This window comes from Cuculus canorus, chromosome 29, assembly GCF_017976375.1.
Source record: "Cuculus canorus isolate bCucCan1 chromosome 29, bCucCan1.pri, whole genome shotgun sequence".
Lineage (NCBI taxonomy): Eukaryota > Metazoa > Chordata > Aves > Cuculiformes > Cuculidae > Cuculus > Cuculus canorus.
The window spans coordinates 2,806,012-2,826,161 of record NC_071429.1 but is presented as its reverse complement, the minus strand read 5'-3'; the positions used below and the strand labels follow the sequence as shown (position 1 = coordinate 2,826,161).

Genomic DNA, 20,150 nt, shown 5'->3' with positions numbered 1-20,150 from the left:
TGCAGCCCCTTCCCCCAAACCAGGGGGCTCAGCCCCATAGCAGAGCCCGGGGAGGGGGCGGGGGGGGGGCCGCTATTTTTAACCTGTTTGCCCGCAGAATGTGTGTCTGTCTGTCTGTCTGTGCATGTCTGTGTCTGTCTGTCCGTCCACGTCTGTCCTTTTATGTCTGTCCGTGCGTGTCTGTGTCTGTCTGTCCATTGTACGTCCGTGTCTGTCTGTCCAGCCATGTCTGCCCCTTTGTGTCTGCCTCTGTCTGTCTGTCTGTCCGCGCCTACCACCATCGATGTGACGGGTGCATTGAAACGGGGAGACAGGATTTGGGGGGGGGGGGGAACCCCATCTCCCTGCCCCCCCTCCCCATGTCCCCCCATCCCCTGGGCACCCCCTGTGTGCCCCTCCACTCCCTGTCCCCCCCCATATCCTCCCCCACTCCTTGGGCACCCCCATGTCCCCCCTCCCACCCCCTCCTTGTGTTCCCCCCCTCCCCATTCCCTGGACACCCCTAATGTCCCACTCCCCCCCCCCTCGTGTCCCCCCATTCTCCGGGGCCAGGGGGTGTTTTTTGGGGGGGGTCAGATGGTTCAGGGCCCCCCCAGTACTGAGGTCTCCCTACCTCGCCCCCCCCCTCCTCCCCCCTTGCCACCGCCCTTCTCTTTTCTTGCAGGCTTTGCCGCAATGCGGAGCTGCGAGCAGTGCTGCAGCCCCCCCCCGCCCCTTCCCCTCCTCAGAGCCCCCTCCCCTCCCAATGGCCCCCCCCGAACCCCACCTCCCTACAGCCCCCCCAGCCCCATCCCCTCCTCAGAGCCCCCTCCCCTCCCAATGCCCCCCCCGAACCCCACCTCCCTACAGCCCCCCCTCGCCCCTTCCCCTCCTCAGAGCCCCCTCCCCTCCCAATGGCCCCCCCGAACCCCATCTCCCTACAGCCCCCCCTCGCCCCTTCCCCTCCTCAGAGCCCCCTCCCCTCCCAATGGCCCCACCGAACCCCACCTCCCTACAGCCCCCCCAGCCCCATCCTCTCCTCACAGCCCCCTCCCCTCCCAATGGCCCCCCCGAACCCCACCTCCCTACAGCCCCCCCCCTCGCCCCTTCCCCTCCTCAGAGCCCACTCCCCTCCCAATGGCCCCCCCGAACCGCACCTCCCTACAGCCCCCCCAGCCACTGCCCCGCTGGTCCCTTTGCCGGGGGGGGCACACACACACAGGAAGGGGTGACCCTCCCCTTATGGGGGTGGGGGCTCTCTGGAGTCCCCTCTGCCCCCAAACTTGGGAATGGGGATAGGAAAAGATGGGAATGGGGATGGGAATGGGAACAGGAGGAAAAAGGATGGGAATGAGGATGGGGATGGGGATGGGAAAGGATGGGAATGGGACCAGGGATGGGAATGGGGATGGAACCAGGGATGGGAAAGGGTGGGAATGGGGATGGGAATGGGAACAGGAGGGAAAAGGATGAGAATGAGGATGGGGATGGGAAAGGATGGGAATGGGAAAAGATGGGAATGGGGATGGAAAAGGATGGGAATGAGGATGGGAACGAAGATGGAAAAGGATGGGAATGGGAACCGGGATAGGATGGAACAGGATGGGAATGGGACGAGGCCTACTGGATGCCCGGGACTCCCAGCCCAGCTGGGCCGTGGTGCAGGGACCCCCCCCGGTCCCCTCTAGTGCCCCCCCTGCCCCTAAAGCCCTTCCCAGTGGACCCAAAAGGCCCTCTTATACCCCTCACCCCCAAAGCCCCTCCAATGTCTCCCTGCCCCTAATGCACCCCCAAAGCTCCTCTAATACCCCGCCGAGCCCCTCTAATATCTCCCCACCCCTAAGCCCCTCAAAGCTCCTCTAATGACCTCCTGCCCCTAAAGCCCCTCCTAATGCCCCCCCAAACTTCTCTTATACCCCTCACCTCCAAAGCCCCCCCAATGCCCCCCCAAATCCCCTCCAATGCCCCCCAACCACTTGAGCCCCCCCCGCAGCTCCTCTAATGCCTCCCTGCCCCTCAGCCCTCTCCTAATGGCCCTCACCCCCCCCCCCAAGGCCCCTCCAGACACCCCCCCACCTCCACTGCAATATCCCTTTAATGCCCCCCCCAAAGCCCCCTCTGGCCCCGCCCCCGCCCCGCACATTCCGCTCTGATGACGTCACCGCCCACGCGTCCTCGCCCGCTTTCGAACGGGCCAATCGCAACCGAGGGGGTGTGGTCAGTGCGTGTGGGCGTGGCCACAGAAAAGGGGCGTGATCAAAATAAAGGAGCGCGGTCGGAGACGTGGGCGTGGTTAGAGAGGAAGAGGCGTGGTCAGATTAGTGGGCGTGGTTAGCGAGGAAGGGGCGTGGCCAAACGAGATGGACGTGACTAAGAGGCGGTGTAAAATGCAACCACGCCCATTACAGACCACGCCCTCTCTGGAAAAGCCACGCCCCCCGGATTTATTGCAAGGGGGACCCCTCGGGGCTCCCCTCGCCTCCCTCCTCAGCGGCTCCGTAACGGGTCGGGCAGTGAGTGGCCATGGTGAGGGCGGGGGGGGAACCCCATGGGGCTGGGGGTGAGGGGGGGAACCCCATGGGGTGCAGGGTGAGGGGGGGAACCCCATGGGGTGCAGGGTGAGGGGGGTGCTAGGTGTGTGTTCCCCCTCCCCCCGCCATGTCCAGTGCAGGACATGGGGCTGAGGGACCCCGTGGGGCTGTAGGGGGGCAGGTGTGTGTCCCCCCCCTTTCCCTGTGTCCAGGGTAGCCCGTGGGGCTCCGGATCAGGGGGGTGCCGGTGGGGGTGTCACCATGTGTCCAGAGCAGCACGTGGGGCTGGGGGCTGTAGGGGAAGAGGTGTGTCCCCCCCTCTCTCCCTATGTCCAGGGCAGCCCGTGGGGCTGGGAGACCCCGGGGGGGCTGGGAAACAGGAGGGGTACTGGGTCTGTCTCCCCCCAATCCCATGTTCAGGACTCCCTGTGGGGCTGGGGGACCCCATGGGGCTATGGGTTAGTGGTGACCCCCCGATGTCCCCCCGCAGCGTGAGTGCATCTCCGTCCATGTGGGCCAAGCGGGCGTGCAGATCGGGAACGCCTGCTGGGAGCTGTACTGCCTGGAGCACGGCATCCAGCCCGACGGGCAGATGCCCAGCGACAAGACCATCGGTGGAGGAGATGACTCCTTCAACACCTTCTTCAGCGAGACCGGCGCTGGCAAGCACGTGCCGCGGGCTGTCTTCGTGGACCTGGAGCCCACAGTGATCGGTGAGCATGGGGGGGGCTGCGGGGTGGCAGGGGTTAATGGGGGCTGATGGGGCTCTGAGTGTACCTGAGGGGCTGAGGGCTAATGGGGTTCCTCGTATTAGTGGAGTGCTGAGGGGTAATGGGGCTCCCAGTGCTAATGGGGCTCCCAGTGTTGATGGGGTAATGGGGGCTAATGGGGCTCCCAGTGTTGATGGGGTGCTGGGGGCTAATGGGGTTCCCAGTGTTTCCGGGGTGCTGAAAGGGCTCCTGGGCTCTCCCCGCAGACGAAGTGCGCACCGGGACGTACCGGCAGCTCTTCCACCCTGAGCAGCTGATCACGGGCAAGGAGGATGCAGCCAACAACTACGCCCGTGGGCACTACACCATCGGCAAGGAGATCATCGACCTGGTCCTCGACCGCATCCGCAAGCTGGTGGGCATCTCATGGAGGTCTGGTGGGGTGGGTTCATCCCCAGGGTGTCCCTGGGGAGGTGATCAGCAGGTCCTTCTCACCCCATCAGCGCTGTGGGGCAGAAGGTGGGGCTGCCCCAGGTGTGGGGGAAGATCTGGGCTGTCCCCAGTGCCCACATGGCACCAGTGCCCCGGGTGTGGCACGGCCCCAGCCTGGTTTTGGTGAGGAGGATGGGAAGCCTCATGCCTGGGGGGCTGCACAGCACTGCTTTGGGTGCTGATGCACCACCGGTTTGACCGGTGCACCACTGCTTTGGGTGCTGATGCACCACCACTGGTTTGACTGGTGTGGCTGCCCAAGCTCTTTGAACCTGTGGTTCCCACGCTGGCGGTGGCGCCGGGGCTGGCTGGACAAGCTGTGCCGCCGGCTCTGCTCGGGGAGCTCCCGGCACATCAAAGGCTGAGCTGGTTGCCCTTGGGCTTGAGTGGCCCTGGTGGCTCCAACTGCACCCATCCTGGCGAGCACAAGGGTGCGAAGGCATGGCTGATGGCTTTGAAACCCACTGGGGACTCTTCCCACCGGGCTGTGGGGCTTCCTGGGCTTCCATGGCTTCAGGAGCAGCACCCGCTCCAGCTTCTCATGAATTATGGCGTCTGCAGACCTCCCAGAACCATTTAGCTTGGAGAAGACCTTTAAGATCATGAAGACCTTTGAGAAGACCTTTAAATCCAACTGTAAACTCAACCATGCCGGTTCTACCACCCATATCCCCAAGTGCCACATCCACGTGGCTTATGAATCCCTCCAGGGATGGCGACTCAATGGGGAAACCTCTTCCAATGCATTACCTCGATGGGTGCCAGCGCCCTGCTCGGCCAGGATGGGGCTCTGGGTGCTCCGACTCCTCCTGTAAAGCACCAGGGGTTTCCTCTTCCCCACAGTGACAACCAAGGTCAGATCCTGCACCACGAATGAGTCGAGTGTCCCCACTCCAGTCTCTTTCCCAACGGCTGGTTGGCTTTCCCGGGGGAATCGGCAGCAGCTCCAGTTTCAATTCCTGATGGATCGTTTGTGTTTTCTTCTCTCTCCTTCCAGGCTGACCAGTGCACGGGGCTGCAGGGCTTCCTGGTCTTCCACAGCTTCGGGGGTGGCACCGGCTCCGGCTTCACCTCGCTGCTCATGGAGCGCCTCTCCGTCGACTATGGCAAGAAGTCCAAGCTGGAGTTCTCCATCTACCCAGCCCCGCAGGTGTCCACGGCCGTGGTGGAGCCCTACAACTCCATCCTCACCACCCACACCACCCTGGAGCACTCCGACTGCGCCTTCATGGTGGACAACGAGGCCATCTACGACATCTGCCGCCGCAACCTGGACATCGAAAGGCCCACCTACACCAACCTTAACAGGCTGATAGGCCAGATCGTGTCGTCCATCACGGCCTCGCTGCGCTTCGACGGGGCCCTGAACGTCGACCTGACGGAGTTCCAGACCAACCTGGTGCCGTACCCGCGCATCCACTTCCCGCTGGCCACCTACGCCCCGGTGATCTCTGCCGAGAAGGCTTACCACGAGCAGCTGTCGGTGGCCGAGATCACCAACGCCTGCTTCGAGCCGGCCAACCAGATGGTGAAATGCGACCCGCGGCACGGCAAGTACATGGCGTGCTGCCTGCTGTACCGCGGCGACGTGGTGCCCAAGGATGTCAACGCCGCCATCGCCACCATCAAAACCAAGCGCACCATCCAGTTTGTGGACTGGTGCCCTACTGGTTTCAAGGTGGGCATCAACTACCAACCGCCCACGGTGGTGCCCGGGGGGGACCTGGCCAAGGTGCAGCGCGCGGTGTGCATGCTGAGCAACACCACGGCCATCGCCGAGGCCTGGGCCCGCCTGGACCACAAGTTTGACCTGATGTACGCCAAGCGGGCGTTCGTGCACTGGTACGTGGGGGAGGGCATGGAGGAGGGGGAGTTCTCGGAGGCGCGGGAGGACATGGCTGCTCTGGAGAAGGATTACGAGGAGGTGGGGGCCGACAGCGTGGATGGGGAGGAGGATGGGGAGGAATTCTAGTGCCTCGGCTCTTCTTTGCCAGTCATTAAAATCGCTCTTTCCATCTTGGCCTCATTGTCCCAATGCGATCTGCCCGCTGGTGACCTCAGGGGGAACGTCCCCGAGGGGAGGTGGGGGTCCTGGCGGTGCTGAGCCGCTCTGGGCTCCCTGCCCGGCGTCGCTGCCAGCTGGCACGGGCAGCACCGGGAGGGCTGGGGTCCCTTCGCGGGGTCCTGTGCTCTGAGCTGAGGGGGTCCTGTCCCCTCCCTATTGTCCCCATCACAAGGGAGTGAGGACCTTTGGGAACACTTCATCCCCCCCCCACCCCTGGAGCCCCCAACCCCTGTCCTCCAGCTCCATCCCCTGCGCGTGGGCAGGATCCGGCCCTGGGCACGGCTGGTACAGACGCGCTCTACGTGGTGTGGCGCTGCTCCTGGCACAGAGGCGATGCTCTGCGGGGGGGGGGGGGGGTGTCCTGGGGAGAAGGGACCCCCCTGCAGCCTGATGACCCCTTCCCGTAAGTGCCGCTCTCACTGTCTGGGAATGATGGGGGGGTGTGGTGTGTGGGGGGGGCAAACCCCATCACCCAGCGCTGCCCCTGCGCATGGCAGCTCCGGCAGAGCCGAGTCACTGCTGTCCCTACAAAAGGAGAAGGGGGGGCACACAGGGCTCCCCCATCCCTGGGTGCTGGGAGGGCAGGGGCTGCGCTGCCTGCTTCCTAGGGGGCAGGATAGGACCCAGATGGGGGCTGTGCTGAGCCCTGCAGCAGGGACTGGAGGTGCAGCCCCTCTCTGCACCCCCATCTCCTTGGGGGGGGGGGGGAACCCCCTAACCCCCCGTGCTGCCTGGCACCTCCCGGGGTCTCCAGCCCCTCTCCTGCATCCTGAGGAGGGGAGACCCTGCCCAGCCCTTCTCCCTCTGCCCAAGTAGGGGAGCTGCAGCCCTGGGCACCCCTTTTTCCCTCTGCCCTCGTGTTACCAGGCTCCTCTACCTGCACCCCCAAGGGGGGACCCTGCAGCCCCCCCACCCTGAGTGGGGTCTCCATCCTGAGGGGCAATGCCTGTGCCCCTCCTGCATTCCCACTGGGGTCTCCCGCTGCTCCTGAAGGGGGAATTCCTGCAGCAGCCCCCCCACCCCCCGCACCCTGATGGGGGTCCCTGGCCCCTCCCCAGGGGGGGGTTGCAGCCCCCTCTCCCCCTGCAGCTCCTGCTCTGCACCCCGAGGGGGGTCCTCAGCTGCTCTTGAGGGGGTAATTCCTGCAGTTCTCTCCAGCCCAATTGGGGTCCCCGACAATTCCTGAGGGGGAGGGCAGCCCCCCCCCCCCCCCCGCATCCCAAGTCGGGATCCCGGCAATTCCTGCAGGGTGTTCCCACCCCTCCCCCCCCCCGCAGCCCCCCTGTGTCCCCCCCATCCCAATTGGGGTCCATGTCGACCCCCCAGGAGGAGGGAGCTCTTGCAGCCCCCTCCCCAACCCCCCCTGTTCCCCCCACCCCCTCCGCCTGGGAGACCCCTCCCCTCTCTCCCGCAGCCCCGGGTACCCCCGGCGGGGCGGAGCCGCCTCCCGTTATAAACAACCGGTCCCGGTAGCCACCGCCTTCCCGGTATCCACCATGAGCAGCGGTGGGGGCGCTCCCGGTCCTCGCAGAGCCTCCCGGCCGCCGCCGCCGCCCATCTCCGTGGCCTCGGGGCGGGTGGCGGTGGCGGCAGCGGCGGCGGCTCGGATCGCGGAACGGGAGGAATTGGCTGCTCTAAACGATCGTTTCGCCGCTTTCTTGGAGCGGGTGCGAGCGCTGGAAAGACAAAACGGGGCTTTGCGAGCAGCCCTGCACCGCCCCGGTCCCCCGCCCCGCGCCACCGGGATGGTGCAGGGGGAGCTGCGGGGGCTGCGGGAGCGGCTGCAGCTCCTCGGCTGCGACCGGGACCGCCTGCAGGCGGAGCGAGACGGGCTGGCGGCGGAGCTGGCCGCCCTGCGGCACCGGTGCGCCGGCAAACCGAGAGGAGGGGTGTCCCGGGGCGGGGGAGCACCGGGATAACGGATGCAGCGGGGTGGGGAGCGGGGGATGCACCGAGATGCAGCGGGATGGGGAGCGGGGGATGCACCGAGATGCAGCGGGATGGGGAGCGGGGGATGCCCCGGGATGCAGAGGGGTGGGGAGCGGGGGATGCCCCGGGATGCAGAGGGGTGGGGAGCGGGGGATGTCCCGGGATGCAGCGGGGTGGGGAGCGGGGGATGCACTGGGATGCAGCGGGGTGGGGACCGGGGGATGCACCGAGATGCAGCGGGATGGGGAGCGGGGGATGCACCGAGATGCAGCGGGATGGGGAGCGGGGGATGCCCCGGGATGCAGCGGGGTGGGGAGAGGGGGATGCACTGGGATGGAGCGGGATGGGGAGCGGGGGATGCACTGGGATGCAGCGGGATGGGGAGCGGGGGATGCACTGGGATGCAGCGGGGTGGGGAGCGGGGGATGCACTGGGATGCAGCGGGGTGGGGACCGGGGGATGCCCCGGGATGCAGCGGGATGGGGAGCGGGGGATGTCCCGGGATGCAGAGGGGTGGGGAGAGGGGGATGCACCGAGAGGAGGAATGCACTGGGATGAGGGATGGGAGAATGCCCTGGCAGGAGGGATGCACTGGGATGGGGGAATGCACCCGGGTGAGAAGCAGGGAATGCACAGGGATAAGGGATGCAGTGGGGTGACGGTCAGGAGATGTCCTGGGATGAGGGATGCAGCAGGCTGGGGATCTGAGAATGCCCTGGGATAAGGGATGAACTGAGACGGGGATCAGGATCCCTGGGATGAGGGATGCAGTGGGGTGGGGACCAGGGGATGCTCGGGGATGGGGGTTGCACTGGGGGATGTGGGGGTGACAGGGACTGGGAGATACAGAGGGGAACCTCGGGGTGGGGAGCAGGGGATGCCCCGGGATGCGCTGGAGATGCCCCTGGGTGGAGGGAGCAGGGCTGCAGCAGGATGGGGATGCGCTGGGAATGTTGGGGTGGGGCCCGGAGGATGCACTGGGGCAAGTGGGGAAGGGAGCATTGTGTGAACTGGGGTGCACTGGGTGTCACTGTTGCATTCCCCAGGCTGGAGGATGAGATGCAGAAGAGGGAAGATGCAGAGAAGAGTCTGGTGCTGTTCCGCAAGGTGAGGGGGGCTTTGGGGGGGCAGGGGCTGTACCCCCCATGCAGGACCCATTCCCTCGTACCCCCCTGTGACCCTCCTGGTGACACCAGTGCCCTACGCGCAGCCCCTCTCCGGCTGCCCACGCGTGTGAAGGCTCCAGCGATGCCCTGAGGTGCAGCACAGGGCGGACACGGAGCTGTTGGAAGGGGTCCAGAGGAGGCCACGGAGATGATCCGAAGGCTGGAGAACCTCCCGGATGAGGACAGGCTGAGAGAGTTGGGGTTGTTCTGGAGAAGAGAAGACTCCAAAGAGATCTTAGAGCAGCTTCCAGTGTTGAAGGGGGCTCCAAGAAAGCTGCGGAGGGGCTCTGGATTAGGGAGTGCAGGAAGAGGATGAAGGGGAACGGTTTTGAGCTGAAAGAGGAGAGATTGAGATGAGATTTTAGGAAGAAATTCTTCATTTTGAGGATGTTGCCCAGAGCAGTGGTGGTGCCCCATCACTGGAGGGGTTCCAGGCCAGGTTGGATGGGGCTTTGGAGCCCCTGATCCAGTGGGAGGTGTCCCTGCCCATGGCAGGGTTGGAACTGGATGGGCTTTGAGGTCCCTTCCAACCCAACCCATTCCATGATTCCAAGTGTTCCCCATCCTGCACCACCTGAGGGGATGGATTCCGGAGGGTCTGTATCCCCTCTGCGCTGCCCCTCAGCTCAGCCCCTCCCCGCAGGATGTGGACCACGCCACGCTGTCCCGCCTGGAGCTGGAGCGCAAGGTGGAGCTGCTGATGGACGAGATCGGTTTCCTCAAGAAGCTTCATGAGGAGGTGGGAGATTGGGGGGGGGTCTCTGGTGGGGTGGAGGGGGGGTGGGTTGGGTCCATGTGCTGCGTGCGCCCACGCAGGAGCTGCGGGACCTGGAGGTGAATGCCCCGAGCCCGGCGGTGCCGGTGGAGGTGGAGGTCTGCAAACCGGAGCTGACGGCTGCGCTGCGGGAGATCCGCACCCAATACGAGAGCATCGCCGTGAAGAACCTGCAGGAGGCCGAGGAGTGGTACAAGTCCAAGGTACCACGCTGGGAGGACTGGGATGGGGACCGGAGGAGGTCCTGGGGTCAGGGATGCACTGGGATGGGGACCGGAGGAGGTCCTGGGGTGAGGGATGCACCGGGATGGGGACCAGAGGAGGTCCTGGGGTGAGGGATGCACTGGGATGGGGACCAGAGGAGGTCCTGGGATGAGGGATGCACTGGGATGGGAACCAGAAGATATCCTGGGATGAGGGATGCACTGGGATGGGGACCGGAGGAGGTCTTGGGGTGAGGGATGCACTGGGATGGGGACCAGAGGAGGTCCTGGGGTGAGGGATGCACTGGGATGGGGACCGGAGGAGGTTCTGGGGTGAGGGATGCACTGGGATGGGGACCGGAGGAGGTCCTGGGATGAGGGATGCACTGGGATGGGGACCAGAGGATGTCCTGGGATGAGGAATGCACTGGGATGGGGACTGGAGGATGCACCGGGATCAGGGGCCACACTGGGATGGAGACCATGGAATGCACTGGGATGGGATGTAGGGGTTGCACTGGGATGGGGATTGGGGGATTCACTTGGATGGGAATCAAGGGATGCACTGGGATGAGGGATACATCAGGGTGGGGACTATGGGATGCACTGGGATGAGGGATGCATCAGGGTGGGGACCATGGGATGCACTGGGACGCACTGGGATGAGGGATGCATCAGGGTGGGGACCACGGGATGCACTGGGGAGCACTGGGATGCACTGGGATGAGGGATGCATCAGGGTGGGGACCATGGGATGCACTGGGATGAGGGATGCACTGGGATGAGGGATGCATCAGGGTGGGGACCATGGGACGCACTGGGATGAGGGATGCATCAGGGTGGGGACCATGGGATGCACTGGGATGAGGGATGCACTGGGATGAGGGATGCATCAGGGTGGGGACCATGGGACGCACTGGGATGAGGGATGCATCAGGGTGGGGACCATGGGACGCACTGGGGAGCACTGGGATGCACTGGGATGAGGGATGCAGCCCTCCCTCCCTCCACCCTCGCAGTTCGCCGACCTCTCAGACGCGGCCAACCGCAACCACGAGGCGCTGCGCTTGGCCAAGCAGGAGATGAACGAGTCGCGGCGGCAGATCCAGAGCCTCACCTGCGAGGTGGATGGGCTGAAGTCCATGGTGAGAGCCACGAGATGGGGGTCCCCGAGAAGGGGGGGTGCAGGGGTGTCCGGAGCCCCCCCAGCCCCATGCGGCGCCTTCTCCCCCCGCAGAACGAAGCGCTGCAGCGGCAGATGCGGGAGATGGAGGATGAGTTTGGGGAGGAGATCGGGAGTTACCGGGACGTGGTGGGGCGGTTGGAGCAGGAGATCCAGCAGATGAAGGCGGAGATGGCGCGGCACCTCCGCGAGTACCAGGACCTCCTCAACGTCAAGATGGCCCTGGACATCGAGATCGCCACGTACCGCAAACTGCTGGAGGGCGAGGAGAGCCGGTGAGGCAAAGGGACCCCCGGTTGGGTCCTCCTGGTTGGTGAGGGAGTTCCTCCTGGATTATGGGAATTTCTGATGGATTATGGAAGTTTCTCCTGAATTTTGGGAGCTTCTCCTTCTCTTTTAGGATTTTCTCCTTCTCTTTTGGGAGCTTCTCCTTCTCCTTTGGGAGTTTCTCCTTCTCCTTTGGGAGTTTCTCCTTCTCTTTTGGGAGTTTCTCCTTCTCTTTTGGGAGTTTCTCCTTCTCTTTTGGGAGTTTCTCCGTCCCCTTTGGGAGTTTCTCCGTCCCCTTTGGGAGTTTCTCCTTCTCCTTTGGGAGTTTCTCCTTCTCTTTTGGGAGTTTCTCCTTCTCTTTTGGGAGTTTCTCCGTCCCCTTTGGGAGTTTCTCCGTCCCCTTTGGGAGCTTCTCCTTCTCCTTTGGGAGTTTCTCCTTCTCTTTTGGGAGTTTCTCCTTCTCTTTTAGGAGTTTCTCCTTCTCCTTTGGGAGTTTCTCCTTCTCTTTTGGGAGTTTCTCCTTCTCCTTTGGGAGTTTCTCCTTCTCCTTTGGGAGTTTCTCCTTCTCCTTTGGGAGTTTCTCCTTCTCTTTTGGGAGTTTCTCCTTCTCCTTTGGAAGTTTCTCCTTCTCTTTTGGGAGTTTCTCCTTCTCTTTTGGGAGTTTCTCCTTCTCCTTTAGGGGTTTCTCCTTCTCCTTTGGGAGTTTCTCCTTCTCTTTTAGGAGTTTCTCCTTCTCTTTTAGGAGTTTCTCCTTCTCCTTTGGGAGTTTCTCCTTCTCCTTTGGGAGTTTCTCCTTCTCTTTTGGGAGTTTCTCCTTCTCTTTTGGGAGTTTCTCCTTCTCCTTTGGGAGTTTCTCCTTCTCCTTTGGAAGTTTCTCCTCTTTTGGGAGTTTCTCCTTCTCCTTTGGAAGTTTCTCCTTCTCCTTTGGAAGTTTCTCCTTCTCCTTTGGCATTTTCTCCCGGTTTATGACAATCCCCCAAGTTCTGGGCCACGGTTTCTTTCTCCTCCCCCCACTCCCACGGCCGCGTCGCGGTGCCACCGTAACGCCGAGGCCACGGTGACGGTGGAGCTGCTGCCGCCCCCCCTTTCCCTTGGGGGGGGTGTGTGGAATCTTCAGGGTTCCCCGTGACTCGCAGCAGCCCCCCCTGACCCCCCCTTTTTCCCCCCCCAGGACCACCGTCCCCCTGTACTCCACCACCTCCTTCAGCGCCAGAGGCTCAGGTGAGGGGGGGGGGCTCTAAGGGGCTTTTTCTCCCCCTTTTTTGGGGGGCAGAACCCCCAAAGGGTTGGGGGGGGGGGGCAAGTGGGGTGTCCTCACCCCCGGGGGGGCTCACAGCATCTTTACCCCCCAGTGCCGGATCCGCGGAGGGTGGTGCTCATCAAAACCATTGAGACGCGGGACGGGAAGGTGAGGGGGGGCTTTGCCTTTTGGGGGGGGGGGTCTGACCCCCCCATGGGGCTGAACCCCCCCCATGGGGCTGAACCCCCCCCCAATCCACAGCAGGTGGTGACGGAGGCAGCCAAGGAGCGAGCGGAGCCGGGGATGTGACGCAGAGGACCTGATGGGACAAATCCTGCTCCGGGGGGGCCGAACCCCGAGCCTAAACCCCCCCATTGCCCTTTTATTCCTCTTCTACTCCCATTTAGTCCCCTTTTCTTCCTTGTTATTCCCATTTTTTTCCTGTTTATTCCCCTTTTATTCCTCATTATTCCCATTTTTTCCTATTTATTCACCTTTTATTCCTCGTTATTCCCATTTTGTTCTGTTTATTCCCCTTTTATTCCTCATTATTCCCATTTTTTCCTATTTTATTCCCCTTTTATTCCTCATTATTGCCATTTATTCCTATTTAATCACCTTTTCTTCCTCGTTATTCCCACTTCTTCCTATTTATTCCCCTTTTATTCCTTGTTATTGCCATTTATTCCTATTTATTCACCTTTTATTCCTCGTTATTCCCATTTTCTTCTGTTTATTCCCCTTTTATTCTTTGTTATTCCCATTTTTTCCTATTTACTCCCCTTTTATTCCCTTTCATTCCCTTTTATTTCTCTTTATTCCCATTTACTCCCCTTTTATTCCTATTTATTCCCCTTTTATTCCCATTTATTCCCCTTCATTCCCTTTTATTTCTCTTTACTCCAATTCACACCCTTTTATTTCCATTTATTCCCCTTTTATTCCTCTTTATTCCCATTTATTCTTATTTATTCCCCTTTATTCCTCTCCATTTCTCTCCCTCTGGGATCCCCCTGTGCCTCTCAGGTTTGGGGGTGTCCCTGCTCCCCCCTCACTGATTGGGGGGGGGGTTACCGGCTGCCCCCCCCCCTTCAGCCCCCGAGTCTCAGAGTGGGGGGAGGCAGAGTTTGGGGGGGCTCTGGGGGTCCCCCCCCTCCCGCTTGAGCGGTGAATAAAGGCTGAGGCGACGCTGCGGTGGTCACTGGTGTTGGGGGGGGGGGGGGGGCACAGGGAGGGGCTGGGGGGGCACCTGGGTGCAGGTAAGGGGGGCACTGGGGGGGGGGGGGATGGGGACACCCATGGGGGTGCTGAGCAGGATAGGAGCTGGGGGGGGATGGGGATACCAATGGGGGTGCTGAGTTGGGGGGGGCACTGGGGGGGGATGGGGATACCCATGGGGGTGCTGAGTTGGGGGGGGCACTGGGGGGGTTGGGGACACCCATGGGGGTGCTGAGCAGGATAGGAGCTGGGGGGGGATGGGGATACCTATGGGGGTGCTGAGTTGGGGGGGGGCACTGGGGGGGATGGGGACACCCATGGGGGTGCTGAGCAGGATAGGAGCTGGGGGGGGATGGGGATACCAATGGGGGTGCTGAGTTGGGGGGGCACTGGGGGGGATGGGGACACCCATGGGGGTGCTGAGCAGGATAGGAGCTGGGGGGGGATGGGGATACCTATGGGGGTGCTGAGTTGGGGGGGGCACTTGGGGGGGGCACTGAGGTGCGGGGGGGGCACTGGGGGGGGATACCCATGGGGGTGCTGAGTTGGGGGGGGCACTGGGGCCGGATGGGGATACCCATGGGGGTGCTGAGCAGCAGGATAGGAGCTGGGGGGGGGGGGAGGTCAGAGTCACACCCTTTGGGAGGGGCTCCTCTGACCTCCTTCCCTCCCCCCCCCCCCCCCAAAAAAAACCCATCCTGGGGGTCCCCACACTGCCCCCCCCCACCCCGCCTGGTGTCATCCTGACTGTGGCCACAAGGTGGCAGCACCGAACCGGGCACGGGGACACTGGGGGGGGCAGGGGGAACACAGGGCTTGGAGGGGGGGGACACAGATTTTTGGGGGGGTCCCCATGTCCTGTGGCTTTTCCCCCACCCCGGGGACCCCCCCAAAACTCCCGGGAGAGGAGGGGGGGTCGGCTGGCAAGGAGGGACCTCTGCCCCTGCCCACAAATATGGGGGGATCCCTGTCCCCTGGAAAAGGGGGGTGGGGGGGGAAGGTGACAATGCCCCCCCTCGGTGTCCCCAGAGTGTCACCCCCTTTTCCATGCCCCCCCCAATCCCCTGGGAAGGCGAAGGCGGCGGCTGCGCATCCAAACCCGGGGCGCGATTTATTGGGGGGGGTATGCGGAGCCCAGTGATGGGACTGGGGGGGGGGGGACACGGGGGGGGCCACACAGCATTGGGACACCCCAATTCCTTTGGGGGGTGCCCCAAGGGTGGGGACAGCACTGGCATACCCCAATTCCCCTCAGACACCCCAATTTCCTTTGGGGGTCCCCCGGGGTGGGGGACACACACACACAGTGCTGGGACACCCCAATTCCCTTGGGACACCCCAATTTCTTTGGGGGGTGGCCCAAAGGGGGGGGTGCCCTGGGTTAGAGGCAGTGCTGGGTCACCCCAATTCCCTTGAGACACCCCAATTTCCTTTGGGGGGTCCCCCGGGGACACATATACACACAGTGCTGGGACACCCCAATTCCCTTGGGACACCCCAATTTCCTTTAGAGGTCCCCTGGCAGGGGACACCCAATGCTGGGACACCCCAATTCCCTTGGGACACCCCAATTTCCTTTGGGGGTCCTCTGGACACACACACACACAGTACTGGGACACCCCAATTCCCTTGGGACACCCCAATTTCCTTTGGGGGTCCCCTGGTGGGGGACACCCAATGCTGGGACACCCCAATTCCCTTCGGACACCCCAATTTCCTTTGGGGGTCCCCTGGGGATGGACACACACACACACAGAGTACTGGGACACCCCAATTCCTTTGGGACACCCCGATTCCTTTTTTTTTTTGGGGGGGGGTGCCCCAAGGGTGAGGGACAATGCTGGCACCCCCAATTCCTGTTTTTTTTTTTGGGGGGGGGGTACCCTTGGGGTGCTGTCATGCTGGAGGGGGGGGGGCACAGCTGGGGGGGCAGCGTGGGGTGATGAGGGGGTGCGATGGGCGCAGCTCTCCGGGGACGGTGACCCCAGCGGGAGTTGGGGACCCCCCCCGGCCGGTTTTGGGGGGGCTCAGTCGGGGTAGATGATGAAGCCGGAGAAGGTGCTGTACTTGTTGGTGTTGCCGCCGTGCACTTTGCCGCCATCGAGCTTCACGAAGACCTCGTCGCCCACGTCCAGGTGCAGGATGACGCTGTTGCTGGCGTAGTCGTAGTTCTGGTCCGCATCCTGCGCGATGGCGCTGGCCCGGACCTGGGGGGGCACAGCCGTCAGGGACACCCCCCCCCCCACTTCGTGTTCCCCACGGGAGATTGTGAGTGGGATTCCCCGGGGATGGGGATGGGGGTGCTGAGCTGCTCAGGACCCCCTTGGATGGGGATGGGGGTGCTGAGCTGCTCAGGACTCCCTTGGATGGGGATGGGGGTGCTGAGCTGCTCTGGACCCCTTGAATGGGAATGAGGGTGCTGAGCTGCTCAGGACCCCCTGGGTGGGAATGAGGGTGCTGAGCTGCTCTGGACCCCCTTGGATGGGGATGGGGGTGCTGAGCTGCTCAGGACCCCCTTGAATGGGGATGGGGGTGCTGAGCTGCTCAGGACCCCCTTAAATAGGGATAGGGGTGCTGAGCTGCTCTGGACCCCTTGAATGGGGATAGGGGTGCTGAGCTGCTCAGGACCCCCTTGGATGGGAATGAGGGTGCTGAGCTGCTCTGGACCCAATGGATGGGGATGGGGGTGCTGAGCTGCTCCGGACGCCCGGGCAAAGAATGGTGGTGCTGAGCTGCTCAGAACCCCCCCAAATCTTCTCAGCCCCTGACTGGGAATGGGGGTGCTGAGCTGCTCAGGACCCCCCCAGCCCATCGTCCGCTCAAGGTCACGGCCCCCACCTGCAGCAGGGACCCAGCGCCCCCCCCCCCCAACTGCCCCCGAGTGATGGGGAGGGGTGGTCAGAGACAGCACCCTCTGCCCTCAGGACCCCCCAGGATAGACCCCCCCCTCCCTGCACCCATGGGAGGCTCTCAGATCTGGGGGGGTCACATCAGTGCAGGGTCCTCAGGACCTACTGGGGACTAGATTTTTTTTGGGGGGGGGGCCTGGGGACCCCGAGGAGTAGGATTCCCTGGGGGGGGGGGCAGTGGTTGAGCCGGATTGATCCCCCCATAATAAACGGGAAGCGTCGGGGGTGAACCGGGATGCGCCTGGCAAACAAAGGGAGTGAGGGGGGGGCATCGCCCGTGTGCCCCCCCAGCCCAAAAAGGGGGGCATAGCCCATCCCCCCCAACCCCCCCGATGCTCGTGGCTGTCCCAAGGGGGTCACATCCAACCCCCCCCACCCCATTGTTCCCAAGGCTGAGGGGGGGGCGGACACAGGGATGCTCTCCCCGTTCCCCCCCCCCCTTCGTGGTCCCAAGGTGGGAGGAATGGGATGGAGGGAGGATGGGAATTTGGGGGGGGGGGGGGGAAATCAGATGGGGGAATGGAATAGGGGACCGGGGGGGGGGATTGGAAAGGGAGGGAACTGGGATGGGGAAATTAAGGTTAAGGGAAACCAGAATGGGAAAACTGGGATGGGAAAAACAAAACTGGGGAAACTGGGATGGGGTCTGAGGGGTGGGGGGAAATGGGAATTGGGAGGAGGGGGGGAATTGGATGGGGGAAATGGAATGTGGGAATGGGGGGGGGGGGGGTAATTGGGGACACACACACCGGGATGAAGAGAAACCAGAATGGGAAAACTGGGATGGGAGGAAACGCGATGGGAAAAGCAAGATAGAAGAAGCAGGATGGAGAACCTGGGATGGGAGGAGAGGATGGGAATTGGGGTGGGGGAGTCGGATACAGGGGGACGGGGATGGGGGAAAAGCGATGGGAGGAACTGGGATGGGGGAATTGGGATTGAGGAAAAGCAGAGTGGGAAAACAAGAAGGGAAATCAAGGTTATCTTGGGTTTCCCATCGCGTTTCTTCCCATCTCAGGTTTCCAGGTGGGATGGGGCAACTGGGATGGGGCAACTGGGATGGGGGAATTGGGATGGGGCAACTGGGATGGGGGAATTGGGATTAAGGAAAAGCAGAGTGGGAAAAGTGGGAAACAAGAAGGGAAATCAAGGTTATCTTGGGTTTCCCATTGCGTTTCTTCCCATCTCAGGTTTCCAGGTGGGATGGAGCAACCGGGATGGGGCAACTGGGATGGGGCAACAGAGATGGGGCAACTGGGATGGGGGAATTGGGATTAAGGAAAAGCAGAGTGGGAAACAACAAGGGAAATCAAGGTTATCTTGGGTTTCCCATCGCGTTTCTTCCCATCTCAGGTTTCCAGGTGGGATGGAGCAACTGGGATGGGGCAACCGGGATGGGGGAGCAGACGGGGTGGTTGGGATGGAGGGGAGCGGGCAGGGAGAGCCGGGCTGCAGGTGGAGATACAGACGCGGAGCTGGAGGAGCCAGACTGGGATTGTGGGGAGCAGGATTGGGGGGGGGGCCCTGGCGGGGGTCCCCCTCCGTACCTGCCCGTTCTTCATGAGGTCAGCCCACATGCTGGTGCCGTCGCCGCCGCGCATGAGGACGTGGTAGGTGAAGAAGTAGATGCCGGGCAGGGGGCAGGTGAACTTCCCGCTCGAGGGTTCGTAGTAGTTGCCCACGTTGGTGACCACATCGTCGAAGCGCAGCACCTCGTAGCCCTCGTGCGGCTTCCGCAGCCCCGCGTAGAAAGCGATTTTGGGGCTGTAGAAGGATGGGATGTACCCCCCGGGCCCCGGTCCTGGTGGCCCCGGTGGTCCCGGACGACCCGGTTCCCCCGGTGGCCCCCGTGGTCCAGGGGGTCCAGGGGGTCCGCGCACACCGGTACGGCCTTTGCGTCCCGGTTCGCCTTTGGCACCGGGAAGGAAGGGCGGCGAGGAGGCGGCGGGCAGCTCAGGGTAAGGGTCGCAGACCATGCGGCAACTGCCGAGCATCTCGTAGTGCGCGGCCGCCTTGGAGCTGTGGACCAGCAGCGGGATGGCCACCAGAAGGACCAAGACCATGGCCACGCCGATGGCCGCGCCGGCCACCCGCTTCCTGCGGCTCAGCCGGGAGGCGGCCAGCGCCAGAAGGTCTTCGTCGCCCTTGGCCGCGATGGTGACGCCGCGGCGGTGGACGGCAGCCGGCCGCCCACTGAGCCTCGTGTCCCGGTGGGGAGCGGGGTGGGACAGCGGGTGGGGTGGGATGGGGATAACGGGAGTGGGAATGGGGATGGGAGAGGGAATGGGAGTGGGAATGGGGATGGGAGTGGGGATGGGAGTGGGGATGGGGATGGAGATGGGAACGGAGCTGGAAATAGGAGTGGGGATGGGGATGGAGATGGTAGAGGGGATGGAGAAAGGAATGGGGATGGAGATGGTAGAGGGGATGGAGAAAGGAATGGGGCTGGGAATGGGGATGGAGAGGGGAACGGGGCTGGGAATGGGGATGGAGACAACAGTGGAGCTGTGAGCAGGGACAGGAGCAGGGATGGGAGCGGGAATAGGGACGGAGAGAGCAGCGAGGCTGGGGATGGAGCGGCAGAGGGGCTGGAAGCGGGGCTGGGGCCAGGGATGAAGATGAGGATGGGGATAGGAACGGTCACAGCAGCAGGATTGGGAGTGGATCCTGCAGCCGGGCTGGGAGCGTAGACGGGAGCAGCGATGGGGATGGAGATGGGGACAGGGATGAGAAAGAGGATGGGGACGGGGATGAGAAAGAGGATGGGGACAGGGATGAGAAAGAGGATGGGGACAGGGATGAGAAAGAGGTTGAGGATGGGGACAGTCACGGCAGCGGGGCTGGGAGTGAGGACAGGAGCAGGGATACCACCAAGGATGCGGGGAGAGAGATGAGGATGGGCTTAAGAATGGTCACAGCAGCGGGGCTGAGGATGGAGCCGGCAGCGGGGCTGGGAGTGCGGATGGGAGCCGGAATGGGGCTGAAGATGTGAGGAGGAGGGTAGGAACGGTCACGGCAGTGGGGTTGGGAATGGATCTGGCAGCAGGGCTGGAAGTGGGGACAGGAGCGAGGATGGGGATGGAGACGGGAACAAGGAGAGAGATGAGGATGGGGATAGGATGGTCACACCGAAAGGGCTGGAAGTGGAGACGGGAGCAGGGATGGAGAGTGGGAAGGGGAGGAGGACGGGGACAGCAGCGGGGCTGGGACCGAGGAGGGGACCGGGAGCGGGGCTGGGACCGGGACTTGCGCTGCTGAAGGGGACGAGACCGGAGCCACTGACGGAACCGGGAGTGGAGCCACCGGCGGAGTCGAGACCGGAGCTCCTGCAGCAGCGGGACCGGGACCGGGGTCAGGACCGGAGCCGAGGGTGAGACCGGAGCCGGTGCTGGAGCTGGTGGTGTAAGCGGAGCCGGGACCGAGCCGGGATGAGCCGGGATAGAACCGGGATGGAGCAAGGGTAGCAGCGGGATGAGTCGGGAT

The 20,150-nt window shown here is 63.2% G+C and overlaps 3 protein-coding genes across 5 annotated transcripts; 2 read left to right on the top strand and 1 right to left on the bottom strand.

Annotated features, from left to right (window-relative positions):
- The first annotated feature begins 2,377 nt into the window (after window positions 1-2,377).
- On the top strand, window positions 2,378-5,699 carry LOC104057653 (tubulin alpha-1C chain). Its single transcript, XM_054051568.1, has 4 exons — window positions 2,378-2,505; window positions 3,001-3,223; window positions 3,487-3,635; window positions 4,710-5,699. Exons 1-4 carry the CDS (start codon window positions 2,503-2,505, stop codon window positions 5,682-5,684), a joined length of 1,350 nt encoding a protein of 449 aa, XP_053907543.1. The 5' UTR covers window positions 2,378-2,502; the 3' UTR covers window positions 5,685-5,699.
- Window positions 5,700-7,213: 1,514 nt separating this feature from the next.
- On the top strand, window positions 7,214-13,708 carry PRPH (peripherin). 3 transcript variants are annotated; one of them, XM_054051386.1, is made up of 9 exons: window positions 7,215-7,641; window positions 8,753-8,813; window positions 9,516-9,611; window positions 9,689-9,850; window positions 10,870-10,995; window positions 11,088-11,308; window positions 12,472-12,521; window positions 12,653-12,708; window positions 12,805-13,705. In XM_054051386.1, the coding sequence occupies exons 1-9, from the start codon at window positions 7,274-7,276 to the stop codon at window positions 12,847-12,849; spliced, it is 1,185 nt and encodes a 394-aa protein (XP_053907361.1). In that variant the 5' UTR covers window positions 7,215-7,273; the 3' UTR covers window positions 12,850-13,705. The 3 variants fall into 3 exon arrangements, with proteins under 3 accessions (XP_053907362.1, XP_053907361.1, XP_053907360.1); XM_054051385.1 differs by having other exon boundaries at window positions 7,216-7,641; window positions 12,802-13,703; XM_054051387.1 differs by lacking the exons at window positions 12,472-12,521; window positions 12,653-12,708 and having other exon boundaries at window positions 7,214-7,641; window positions 12,802-13,708.
- A 2,008-nt stretch (window positions 13,709-15,716) lies between these two features.
- C1QL4 (complement C1q like 4) lies at window positions 15,717-18,887 on the bottom strand. The gene is made up of 2 exons (XM_054051394.1): window positions 18,215-18,887; window positions 15,717-15,965 (listed from the first exon to the last, which is right to left on the bottom strand). The coding sequence occupies exons 1-2, from the start codon at window positions 18,728-18,730 to the stop codon at window positions 15,786-15,788; spliced, it is 696 nt and encodes a 231-aa protein (XP_053907369.1). The 5' UTR covers window positions 18,731-18,887; the 3' UTR covers window positions 15,717-15,785.
- Between the last annotated feature and the right edge of the window lie 1,263 nt (window positions 18,888-20,150).

Bases quoted from the DNA above. Each gene is read 5' to 3' on its own strand.
- C1QL4 (XM_054051394.1), bottom strand. From the start codon at position 18,730: ATGGTCTTGGTCCTTCTGGTGGCCATCCCGCTGCTGGTCCACAGCTCC. The intron at 15,966-18,214 runs GTACGGAGGGGG...GTGCCCCCCCAG, and splicing joins ACCTCATGAAGAACGGGCAG to GTCCGGGCCAGCGCCATCGC.
- PRPH (XM_054051385.1), top strand. From the start codon at position 7,274: ATGAGCAGCGGTGGGGGCGCTCCCGGTCCTCGCAGAGCCTCCCGGCCG. The intron at 9,851-10,869 runs GTACCACGCTGG...CCACCCTCGCAG, and splicing joins AGGAGTGGTACAAGTCCAAG to TTCGCCGACCTCTCAGACGC. The intron at 10,996-11,087 runs GTGAGAGCCACG...CTCCCCCCGCAG, and splicing joins TGGATGGGCTGAAGTCCATG to AACGAAGCGCTGCAGCGGCA.
- LOC104057653 (XM_054051568.1), top strand. The intron at 3,224-3,486 runs GTGAGCATGGGG...CTCTCCCCGCAG, and splicing joins CCTGGAGCCCACAGTGATCG to ACGAAGTGCGCACCGGGACG. The intron at 3,636-4,709 runs GTGGGCATCTCA...CTCTCCTTCCAG, and splicing joins TCGACCGCATCCGCAAGCTG to GCTGACCAGTGCACGGGGCT.